This window comes from Colius striatus, chromosome 6 (assembly GCF_028858725.1).
Source record: "Colius striatus isolate bColStr4 chromosome 6, bColStr4.1.hap1, whole genome shotgun sequence".
NCBI classification, from domain to species: Eukaryota; Metazoa; Chordata; class Aves; order Coliiformes; family Coliidae; genus Colius; species Colius striatus.
Window position 1 is genome coordinate 23,768,784 of NC_084764.1, and position 12,217 is coordinate 23,781,000.

At 47.8% G+C, this 12,217-nt stretch overlaps 1 protein-coding gene across 1 annotated transcript in view; it reads left to right on the top strand.

Moving 5' to 3' along the window:
• The first annotated feature begins 4,686 nt into the window (after positions 1 to 4,686).
• CCDC88C (coiled-coil domain containing 88C) overlaps positions 4,687 to 12,217 on the top strand; it is a 96,426-nt gene continuing 88,895 nt past the window's right edge. The window contains exons 1-2 of the mRNA XM_061997981.1: positions 4,687 to 5,132; positions 5,243 to 5,337. Coding sequence (XP_061853965.1) covers positions 5,073 to 5,132; positions 5,243 to 5,337 — 155 coding nt within the window. The 5' untranslated portion in view covers positions 4,687 to 5,072. The remainder of the gene's footprint in view (positions 5,133 to 5,242; positions 5,338 to 12,217) is intronic.

Genomic DNA, 12,217 nt, shown 5'->3' on the forward strand with positions numbered 1-12,217 from the left:
TTATGCCTTGGTTCTTGTGTTTGCCTGGGATATGAGCATTCCTCCCTTCAAGTTCATGCAAAGAGTCATAAACCACTGGTGTGCCTTTGTCTCCTCCCTATACCTGTTGCTTATTGTTTGCCTCACGTATTTGACTCTCTGTTTTCTGTCGACTCAGACATTTGTGAGACATTCTGCCCAAACTCCATCTCCTTGTATTTTAGATGGTGTGCTATGTTAATCTCATCAGAAGCCTATGCAGCTGGCTTAAATTTCAGCACTGAATGAACGTGCTGCCCAGTATCAAAGGTTAATGCTAGGTTTTCTGGGAGTTTCTCTCTGAATGTTTTCTTTCAGATACTAGCCACAGAGCCTTCTGTAAATCACCATCCTCCCCCACGCATTCAAACTGATCTAAGGCACATAAGCAAATACTCCTGGGTTTTGTTTATGTTTTGATATCACATACAGGTTTGCTTCTTTTTTATTTTCCTTCAAATTTCTCTAACAGTTTCTTTACCACCTTTGTCCAGACAAAATGAAGAGTATTGAAAACAGCATTTCAGATTTGGATATTGAGAGGAGCAAAGCTATCTTCTGGCCACCTTCTGTTTTTTTTCCTGGCACCCATTGTTTACAGCTCCAGTATGTTTAAAGTAGACTTGCTTCAGAGCTGAGAAGCCGGTTGATGAACAGTAGAGTCATATTTACAAGAAAGCTGCTTAACAAAAAGTCCCAAGCAAAGGAGGAGGGGAAAAAAAACCAAAAAACCTTTCCTGATTACCATGAGTTTAACTCTTGTATTGTAACCTGTGAATTCTGTTATTCCCATCCCTCAGCAACTTACACTTCAGACAGCAGATGAATGGTGGAGCTTTGTTGATGGTTGTAATCGTTGCTAGGGGACAGTCTGAGGGAGGTGAATCATGCCATTTACAGTCCAGTCTGCCTAAAGGAACATTTGGAAATGCTTGAGCTTAGAAATTTCCTTCTGTGGTCTGTGTTGCTGAGAGTCGAGTACTTTGTGGCTGCAAAGAGTGCTTTAGAAATACACATGATAGTAACAGAAGTATTAAATGTCCTGTTGTCCTTAGTTGTGTGTACCTTTTTATGTGTTTCAAATTGATGTTCTGGTGCTTCTTATTTCTTTGATAATTATTTTTTTAGTTAAAGGCTGACCATGTCTAAATGTCATGAAAAGAAAGCTGTTGCAAATTACATTAAGTACTACAAATTGTCATCATTTCTTTACAGTAAGAAGTATGTTTTCCAAATGGCATTGCATATACATGTCTGGATCTGAACTTTCTGGGCATTTTTTTTGTCTGCTGTGGGAAGGTGGCAGCTTCAGGTACCATCAGAGATGACAACTTGACCTGTAGTAGGTAAGGTTTTACAAGCTATGTCTTTGGTGAAACACAAGGCAGATAAACCAAGGTCCTCATTCTATAAACGCCAAGTTGGGAAAGAATACAGAGGAAGGTGTACACACCTAGCTGGGTGACCTACTCTAGGAAGTCCAGTTCCCGCAGGGAATGTCCCTTCCAGCCCTTAAGATTCTGTGATTATATGACAGGTGTGACACAATTACTGAGAAGAAAAACTCCCAACACATGGAGTTTGGGGGTCCAATAGTCAGGGTACAGGTTTTGCCCAGGGCAGGCAGTCTGGCGTCCCAAGTTTTACACTGTGTATCCATGACTGCACTTGGCAGGAGTACAGGATCTCGTTCCTCTGCAGGTCGGCAGGGTTTTACCCACACACAGCTTTTGTGTTGCCAGTGTGAAGTTTGCGGCTCAGGACATCAGGCGGGTTCGGGGCCTCGCGGCTCGGCGTTTCTCAGCGTGCCTTCCTCAGTGCTTCAGCTCATCCGCCACGGGTTGTAGCCCCTCGCGGCGCTTCCATTCGATGCGCACTGGGGGAGTTTCACACGACGTCGGCGGCAGCACTTTTCTAAAGCCACCGCGTTCCCTTCCCCGCTGACGGTTCGCTCCCAGCGCCCGCCGCCAGGGGGCGCCCTGGCACTGCCCGCGAGGACGAAGCGGCGGTCGCTCCCCGACCCTAATCCCGACCCCAACGCCACTCCCTCCCCGATCCCACCTCCGACCTCATTGGCAGCCTCCTCTCCAATCGTCCCCGATCCGACTTCCGACCCCCCTCGACTCCTGCTACAGCAGCCGCATCTCCAGCGCCCACTGCCCTGCTACTGGCGGCCAAACGTTTTCTGTACCCCGCACAGTGCCCTTGGCTAATTCGTGAGCATCCCCGGGAACACTTCCTGCTAAGAAGCTTGGGTTTTACAATCGCGGTCCCTGCTGCACCCAGGGGTTCTGGCAGCACCGAGACCGGCCCGGGCAGCTATGGCCTCGTTTCAGGTGCCTGCGGAGGCCCGCTCCTACGGGTGGGTCACACCTGAGTGGTGCAGCAGAGGAAAGTGCTCTCCCACTTGCGTGCTGCCTTCTCTGAAGGGGACTATATATTTTTCAATTATTAAGTTATTTTTCTTCTGATGAAACACACCCATCTTCTATTGTTAGTACTGCAGTAACAGCTTGAGATTTTTATTTCATGAAATCTATTCACAGAACACAGATCATGAGGCTTCCAGATCCTAAAGTCTAGCAGTCCATCTCTCTGAAGCGTTGAGATATTAAGTATTTTCCTTTGTCCCTGCACACCTGTGTGGGAGCTGTTCCACTCAAAAGTGTCACTATTTGTCCTTGCAACTACATCAGACAGTTCACTTGCAAACCTTCCATCTTTCCAGGCTCGGAAACACTTACTACATGACTCCAACAATAACGGGTTAATTTAACTACGTGTACCCTCCTGGCACTTCCTCTCTAGAAACTTGGAGTGAAACAGCCCTACTAGCTCGTGAACAAGTGGCGGTTCACACGGGCCAGGTCCGGCTACTGGGAGTTCACCTTCCCGGCTCTGCAAGTTTGAGGATGAAAACCAAACTGCACGCCTGGTATGGCACCTGGGCCCCGTAACGTCGGGGTGTACCCCTGTAACAATGGGATCCATCCAAATGCAAATCCGAAGGCGAGGGCTCGGGCTGCTCTCGGCCTCTGTAGCGAGAACCCAGGTGGTTCCCCCGAGGCGCTGATCCCCGGGGAGCAGAGACAGCGCGGGCGGCCGGAGAGGGGCCGCGGTTAGCCCAGCACTTCAGACGGCAGCCGGCTTCTTTCTCTGCTCCGTTAAACCCTGATAGGAGCCAACACAAAGCGTGACGTAGCTGGTGTATTGGTGACCAATACCACCGAGAAGTCTCTGATACCTACGGGGCTGCCTAAGAAGAGGCTCCCCGTGAAGCACGTCATTAAACCCGGCCTTCTGTGGCACAAGCCAGGCCCCGCAATGAGCCCCCCCCCCCGTGTGCCTCTTAGTAAGAGGAGGCTGCAAACTGCCCGCGGGCAAAACAACGGCCGTCCCTCTCACAGCCAAAACACAGCCGCATATACACTCATGTCCTTTTCTACAAAAACATACGGAACATTAAGTAGTTAACAATAAACAGAATTTCACGTGCGTTTTGCCCGACCGTGAAAGATCCAAAATGTATTTTGCGAGTAGGACACGACCAAACAGGAAAGAGGCAAAACGCAGGAGGAAGCTCCGATGCAAAGACAGAAAGCACCCGAGGTAAAAGACTACGTCTGTGAAAAAGAGCAAACCAGCGAAAGCGAAAACCTGCAAAGCCGAACCTCTCTACTTAACACCGAGCAGGTCAAGGGTTCAGCTTTGTAACTACATTTCCTCACGAGCTGAAACTGCGATAAATACAGCAGTTATCGCCCGGCTGACCTCGCACTGCAGACCTTCTTTACTTTTTTTTTAACCTCAACGGGACGGTGCTTCTCATCGCTGGCGGCAGCACTGCCCGTCGCTGGCGGCAGCACTGCCCGGCGCTGGCGGCAGCACTGCCCATCGCTGGCGGCAGCACGGCCCATCGCTGGCGGCAGCACGGCCCATCGCTGGCGGCCCGCCAGCGCCGCTCGCCCACACCGCAGCCCTCGCGCCGGACCTGGGCCGCGCGGAAGCGCCGGGCTGCCTCGCGCCTTCCTCCCGCTTTCCCTGTTCGGGCCCTTGTGCTGCAGGGAGGGTTTTGTCGCCCGTCTGAAGCATCCGCGGCGCGCGCTGCACCACTCCACAGGTAGTTTTCAAAGCACAAAGTTTGACGCGATGCCTCGGAGTCCTGCACTCGCCTGGCAGCGCAGCAGCGGCGCCGTGCGCCTCCGAGCTACGGCGGCGGGCGGGCACAGCCGCCCACGACGCCGTCCCCAAGCCGCCCAAGTCGCCGCGCGGCCTCCCATCGCTGGGTTTAAACAGGGGAAGGAGGCACAACCGCGGGGGGCGCGGGGCCGCCCCTGTCGCCGGCCGCAGAGAGCCGGGTAGACTCCGCTGGCGCCGGGCCCACGGGGCTCCGGGCGAGGACCCTCCGGGGCGGCCGCGCGGACGAAGCCGGGCCGGGCAGCGCGCCCCAGCTCCGCGGCGCGTCCCGCCCCCGCGGGCAGCCAGGGCGCCGCCCATTGGCCGGCAGCGGCTCCCTGCGGCCTCCCATTGGCGGCAGGCCGTGCCCGTCGCGGCGCTGCCGCCGCTCGGGTCTAATTGCCGGGGCGAGGGCGCGCCTGCCACAGGTACCGCCGCGACGGCGGCCGGAGCGGGGCTGGGGACTCGCGCGGCCGCTCCACCACGCGAAGCTGCCCGGAGCCGCCGCCTGCGGGAGCTTCGGGCCTCCGCTCCCAGCCTCGAGAGGGGAGGTCGCCGCGGGTGGCTGTTCCCCTTCGCTCCACTCTCCCGGCGCGGCTCGTCCCTGCTCGGCTGCCCCTCCTGGAGCTGCGGGGAGAGCTCGGTGGGGGAACGCCGGCCTGTTGCTGCCGGGAGGCACTGCAGCGGCGGCGGCGAGCGGCCCCGTGGTCCCCCTCCCGGCGCGGGGGCGGGGGAGCGATGAGCCGCGCATTGTTTGCCCTGTAGACAGCGCCCGGCGGGCAGCGGGGCGGCGGGCCATGGGCTACGCGCCTTTGTCTCCCGAGTGAGCCGGACCCGCGCCCGCAGCCTCCCGCCGCCGCCAGCCCGGCCTCGGCGACATGGACGTGACCGTCTCCGAGCTCCTGGAGCTCTTTCTGCAGAGCCCTTTGGTGACATGGGTGAGCGGTGTGGGGAGGCGGCGAGTGGGGGAGGCTGCCGGCGGGGCTGGCCCCTTGGTGGGTGGCTGGGCTCTCCGCCAGCCTCCCAACCCGCTCTTTCCTCCCGGCAGGTGAAAACCTTCGGGGCTCTGGGGGACGGGGACAACCTCGGCGTCTACATGGACCTAGTGGATGGCGTCGTCCTGAACCAAATTATGCTGCAGATGTGAGTGGGTCCCGAGGCCGGGGGGAGGGTCGGTCCCAGAGGGAAGGTGGCCCGGGGGGGGGTGGGGCGGCAGAACGCGGCGCGTCGCGGCTGCTCACCCGCGCGAGTCGGGGCTGGCGGGGGGCGGTCTGTCGCGCTTCGGCTTCGATGGCAGAGCTTTGGGAGCGGGCGTCGGGCAGGGCTGCGTGCAGGGCGAAAGCACCGGCTGTGCAGTTCTGGCTTACTTTTTGGTTTGTCCTTTTGGTTGCTCTTTGAAATTAACAACGGCTAAAGGTGGGAGGGGAAACGTCAAAAGTTGCCCAGTTCTATAAAATCTGCTTTAACATTTTTCTAGGGTTTTTTGCCTTTTAATTTTTTTTTCTAAGCAGTTAGTTTTTCTTCGTTATGTATGCATGCTTTACGGGAAGGTATATGGCAGTATAAATAAGGAAATGAAAGTGTTTTGTCACATGAAGCTTTACAGCTAGGATTTCGTCTGAAGTGTGTCTACTTTCATGTAAACTTCAGTGTTAAATACATAATTTAGAAAAAAACGTCACTTCAACTTTAGTGATCTCCTTCAGACAACATTGTAAGGACAGGTCTTGAGGACATTCATAAATAGGCTGAAAGAGCAAACAGTAAAACTACTGTAACATTGGAGTGAATGGGTGATGTATACTTCTTAAGCACATCCTTTCCTGTCATTGGTCTGCTGCATACAGATCCTAAATGTCTTCTATCATCTCTGTATTTGCCTTTAAATAGTCTGAAATGAGTCAGATAAAGAGTTTGTAGGGAGAACTATTTGACTTTCAGAGGAGGAGATTTCAGAAATAACTCAATTTTGGCCCTGCACTCTTTTAAAAGAATAAAATAAACTGAAGCTTGACCAGTGATTTGTAGTGTTAGACCAAGTCCAAACACTTAAATGAAGAGTTCATATTAGATTCTTTAAGTGAAATCTTGAAAAGTAACTTGAAGTGTGACAACCCGTGTCCCACGCGCTCAGCTTGGCAAATTCTAGTATCCTCTGCATCCTGGCTGCCCCATCTGAAGATGTGCTCAAATTTTCTTCTGATGTGATATTAGTAACTGTGGCAACCAAGAACTGGAGTTCAGTTGGTGAAACTGGTGAAGATTCGTGATTCAAACAGAATCCAGATCAGTCAGCCCACTTGAGGATAATAAAGTAGTGGTGTAAAGAGTTAGCTGGGATGGAAACCTGCTGTAAACAGGAGACATAATGTCCAGCCTTTCCCAAGGAATAATTATACTTTGAAAAGAGCACTTTTGCAAATTAGAGCCTTGGGTATGTGTATTCAGATTTAGACTTGTAGTTTTACAAGATGTGAGAACGGCATTGTGATTCGTGACTATTGTGTTTGGCATGGAGATGGCCAAGGAAGAGTTGAGTCTACTGTGGATTTGTCTAACTAAAGCACCGCGGTTAATTAATATGTGAAAGAACCTTTCTCTTTCAAAAGAAGAAAAATTATGAAAATTCAAGCATCATTATTGTTAAATAAGCTGAAGTTATGTGGCTTTTGAATGGCTGTGCCATTCTTATGAGTGATGTTTTAGATGTTCTGGTGGTGTATGCAAGCTTAAATATTTGGTAGCTAGCCATTGAAATAATTTTAAAGAGACATAAAATTCTTTAAGTCTGTGGAACAACTTAAGGGTGCTCTGGGCACAAGGAATGAAGGATCTCATTGAAATGAGGAAGATAAGCATATAGGCTGACCAAGTGCCCTGACAGTAGTTGGCATTTTGTCAGATATCATGAGTTTGTGAGAAATACCTCAGCATGTTTACTGGCCTTAAGCAGTCGGGAAAATGTGTTTGTTTTTTCCAAAAATATCTGCCAGCAGTGTCCCAGAAAGTGTAAGCAGGTTGAAAGCACAAGCAGTGTGGAGTAGGAAACTCACCCATTATACACAATCAGGGCGTTTTTTTCCCCCTTTTTAGGCAGTTTTGGCAGTGCTTCTAATAGTGTCTGAAGAGTTTGAAACCAAGAGCCCAAGACTGTTTAACTTTGGAGAGAATGTGATTGTATTTATGTATCCCAGCCCAGCAAGGCACTCGGGAGAGGTGCTGACTGTGACCTTCACTTTTTCCTGGCTTAACTTTTAGTAATTGCAATGCAATTACTGCTCGCCTGTAAATCGGGAAAGCCTTGCAAGGCATGTTTCTGCCCCACTAAGCTTTCAGAATAGAAAAATACTTTTTTTTTTTTTAATACTTGCTCATCAGTTTTTCAAGTCCTGATCCCTGAAGATGACTTTTGGTGCTTGGCTTGAGATTTCTCCCTGTCGAAATTGTATTAATGAGGGCCTTTGTTAAGTCTGGTAGAAGCTGATATGCCATGCCATGATAGTGTTGATTGCCTGAGAGCACAGATGCATGCATGCATGCACACGTGCAAAGAGCAGGGGGTAACAGAGTGAAGGAGCTGGGCTCCTGATGTGAATAGCTGCCTACTCAGTCGTGTTTTATTTCGTTTTTAGTTTTTTAGGTTAAATATCTTCCGTGCCTGCTTGCGGGAACACAAGTAGCACAAGCCCATAAGCTTGCGTTGAAAACACCAAGTGTGGTGCGGTACTTTTGCTGAAGATTTTGAAAGCCAAATTCTTGGGAATTTCTATTAGAAATAAAACATTTTTATCCTGCAGCTGAGGAGATTTTAGGTTCATTCCGTGGCCAAAAACGCAGGTGGATCTGTGAAGAAATTGTGAGATACCTGTTGAGTGGAGATTGCTGAGTTAAAGTGAGGCTTTAGCTGTTTGAGGTGCAAGTGGGCTGTATGAGTTTGACAGCCCATGGTCAAACTGGAGACCATGGAGTGGACAAAATCCTTACTGCCTGACGTTGTGGCGTTCAATCGATTAGGGATTCATATCAGCAAGGCAGCTGTCTCACCTGGGAGATGCATGACATCCTGTCATTTTGTCTGCCTACCAAGTCTGCACTGGCTGCATGATGGGGTGAAAATAGGGCTGTGCCTTTGCTCCATCTTCTTCAGAAATTGCCTGCCCCCAGGAATACTAGCCCTGAATAAAATGTAGTTTGCTCAGGCATACCAAATGCAGCCATGGCATGAGGGTGGAGGAAGGGAATCTGTCCTGGATTTAGGCAGGTTCTGGCCACAATGTCATTAGTAGGTGACCAGATGCTGGGCTTTGCCAGTGATCCTTTTGCTTGCTGGTGATCCCTAACAGAGCAAGACTCTTTCTAAAAGAGTTGGGGATTGCTTAGTTCTCAGATTTTGCTCATTAAGCAGCTAGACACCACTACTAATAGGGAGAGACAGACAGCAGTGTTTGGTTTCTCCAGTGGTATTTTAAGAGAAGACAAATGTTTTCTCAAGCAGTTTTGCTGTAAATGAGTGGTTTCCTTTTCCTACGTTCTAGTGTATACCCCAACCTGGTCATGCATGAAAAACATGTTGATTTTTGCAGACTTGCAGTACTGGCTAAATACTCTGCATATAACAATGTTAGTCTTCAAAGTGGAACTGCTCTGACTCGAGCTTCTGTTTCTAGTGGATTTGTGTATGTCAGATTAATGAGATTCTCTGTGGGCAAATTTTGAAGAACTTTTTTCAGATGGTTATGTGTCACTTCCTGGTATAAAAGTAGCATGTGGTGACACTGCATAGACTGCCTTCACTGTTACAGTTGCAGCTCTAGCATAATACCTACAAGCTTAAGCAGATATTTGTCCTGTTTAACTTTTATAGAAAGTTTTATTTGGGAAATGATGTGGGAATTTACACATGCAGGCACATAAGTGTTTTCATGTTGACTTGTTCTTATTCTTGTGATTGATAGTAGACTCTGCTTGTCTGTTAAAACATTTAACAAACAGGAACGTGATTAGGACACAGCTGATAAAACTGCTTGTATCAAAATGGCTTAATAAATGTGCACAATAGTACTTTTTTCCATTTCAATTTGCAGCTGTCATGTTTTGTGGTACTGTCAATCTGTGTGGGTTTAAGTTGGACCATGTGACAGGAACAGCCATGTTGTGAGTGCCTGCTTCTTGTGGTTTGTAGCAAATGTAGCTTGAATACCAGAAGGTTAAAGATAGGTGTCAGTTTGATTTAAAATCTCATTTAGAAGTATGTTTTTTCTACCATTTTCCAGGCAATTTAGAAACCCTGCTGGCATTAGTGCATCATCCTCCTTAATGACAGAGTAAGAAGTCAGATGATAGGAGAGTAGGCAGGTCCATAGACCATAGAGTGGTCTATTTTCAGTTAGTGAGTGATCTGCAGAGTGAAGTGCTGTGGGATGCTGGGCATGCAGGCACACCCGGCTCCTGGCATCTCATAACCCTTGGGCCTGGTTTTTGGGCTTCCCTCTTTGTCATCAAAAGTACCTGACAGAAATTGCTTAAATGGGTTTGTCATTTTGAATTTTAAAAAGGATTTTTTTTTTATTACTTCTGTTTTGTTAATTGATGGCTTAAGGGGTTGCATCTTCAAGCACTTATGCTGCTGGCCCCAGTTCTGCAGAACTCATCACTTCGTTTGTCTCATGGCCCTTCCTTTCCTCTGTGTTCCTGTAAAAGTCATGAAGATGAGCAGAGGACTTCAAAATATTTGGATGTATAGTGGTTCAGACTTCCTTTCTGTTTGTTTGGCTTGGATTTTTTTTGCTGGTTTCTGAAGCGCTTTCATTAATCACATTTGTCATTCTGTCTCAGTCTTATCCAAAAAACTTTTTTTAATCTTGAGAAGTAGATGCTTTGGGGTTGGTTTTTTTGTTACAAATAAAAAGAGAACTGTAGTATTTGTGTGTGAAGGAAAGACCAGTCATCGAAAGACTGAAAAAAGCATCTAATTTGAGGTTATGTTCAGAGGATTTTCAGATATATTCAGACAGGGATTTATTGGTTTGGGTTATCAGGTTAGCATTGCAAAATATCTCTTTAATTATCAATATGATCCTTGGAAAGAGTTTCTTGCTGTAAAGTTCTTCATAAACAAATTTCACCAGCCAAACAGGGTAATATAGTTTGCAGAATGTTGTACCAACAGCTGGGTTTTTTTTTAAGGTAGAAATTTCTTTCTATGCAGGATTTTCCTCTTAAGGTGTTATTTCACTCTGGTGCTTTTTGGTTTTTTTTGTTCAGTTTCCTGCCCTTTTTTTGAAGACTAGTGTGACATTCAGAAGTCCAAACTGTCACTATCTTGAGCTGTATTCTGTTTTCAGAAAAACTTTTCAGTTCCTTATATTTGGGGAGGAGGCAGGACTGCCAGAGTGGCTGTCTGCTGTGGTTGGGCTCCAGGTTAAGAGCACCCAGAGGTCAGTGGCTCTTGGGGCAACCAAGTACCCTCAATGAAGATGATTCGGATGAAAGTTCCAGAATTGCTTCTGAGAGTGTGATCCTGTGAGTGCTTATGTCCTTGTAGCAGGCAACATGCTCCATTGTGCCAAAAGGTGAACAGGCCTTGTCTTGGAAGAGGAGTTTGTGTGTCTGATGGGTTTTTTGAAAACCTCATTCAAGTCCTGCAGTTACACTGCTTACAGCTGTTGGAAGAAGTTTCCTCTCCTTTGCTGTGGCTGGTGGTTACTTTTTTGGATTTTTGCTCCATTTAGTGCCATTTTGGAACAGGATGTGCAGTATTTTTCTGCTCTACAGTCAGCTTTCTCTTCCTTGCTATAGGTCTGGGTCACTGCCAGACAGGGGCACGGCAGCATGCTGCCTACAGGAGCTTTCATGTGGAAACAAGTACTGTAGGCTGACCCTTGTGTTTGGCCAGCTTCTCTTTACTTTGTTTCCTCCCTTTTAGCTTCCTGGTTTGTTGCTGTGACCTTGCCTAAAAACACTAAGCATCCAGCTTCCTTCAGGGTCCAGTGTCTGCTCGGAGTGTGCTGAAGGCCCAGGTGCCATTTATGCTTCGTTGCCAAAGAGCCATACTGTCAAACTGTGTGTGGATATGGCTTCCGGCCTACTGTATCAGAGCATCAGTAAAACATAACACTTCCCACAGATTTTACTTTAAAAGCTTCTTACAGTTGTGTCTCTTCTGTTTGCTTATTTTTTCATCACTTACTACAGTGCCAATCAGTATACAAAATCCTTAGCTGCTGTAAAGGCTGTATAGGGTCATGCTAATTTATACCAGTGGCAGTTTTGCTCATCTATGCTTCAGTTTGCTTGAAATACCATGTCTGATGTTATCTGCTGGCGAGACAGTTTTCTCTCATCTTGGGAATATCTATGTGTTCTGTCATATTTATACACGTAGCACTGTTTTCACTAGAGGACTACTTTGGGGTGGCTGTGCATTTAAAAAAAAAATAAGAAAGAGCTCTTTGACATACATAAACTTTGACAGATATATTTAGAAAATAAATTGGATCAGTTCCTCTTTTATTTCCTTGTCAACGTTGGAGTTCAATATTTGGCTCTGGAAGAACTGTGAATGGCTTAATTAACAGCCAAAGGAGTGCCCAGGCAGGCAGGTGTTAGGACTGTGTAGCAGTTTGCTGATAGGATTCTTTTAGAGGGGAAGCGCAAGGCTTTGATCTGTGCTATTGGCAGATAAAAGCTTTCAGGTTCCTTTTTTTGCAGTGTATTAGGGTGTGCACAGAGAATGTGAAGGTGCACATGCCTATTAACTTATTTCCAACTTTTCTGCTCCTGTTTAGTTTTAGGGGAAAAATTGCTTCAGGTACATTTTTTTATTTGCTTCCTTGAAATCAAAAGCATTATGTTTGTTTCCCTAAAATCTTTTCACCAACTTTTTTCCCGTCTTGCATATATCTATGCTTGAAGCCCAGTAGAATTTTAGCCCAGTAGAGCTTGTTTTTGTGACACTGTGTATATGAAAGAGACCTGATCAGTCGTATGGATGTAATAAAAGCACAATGCTCCTTTTTCCTTT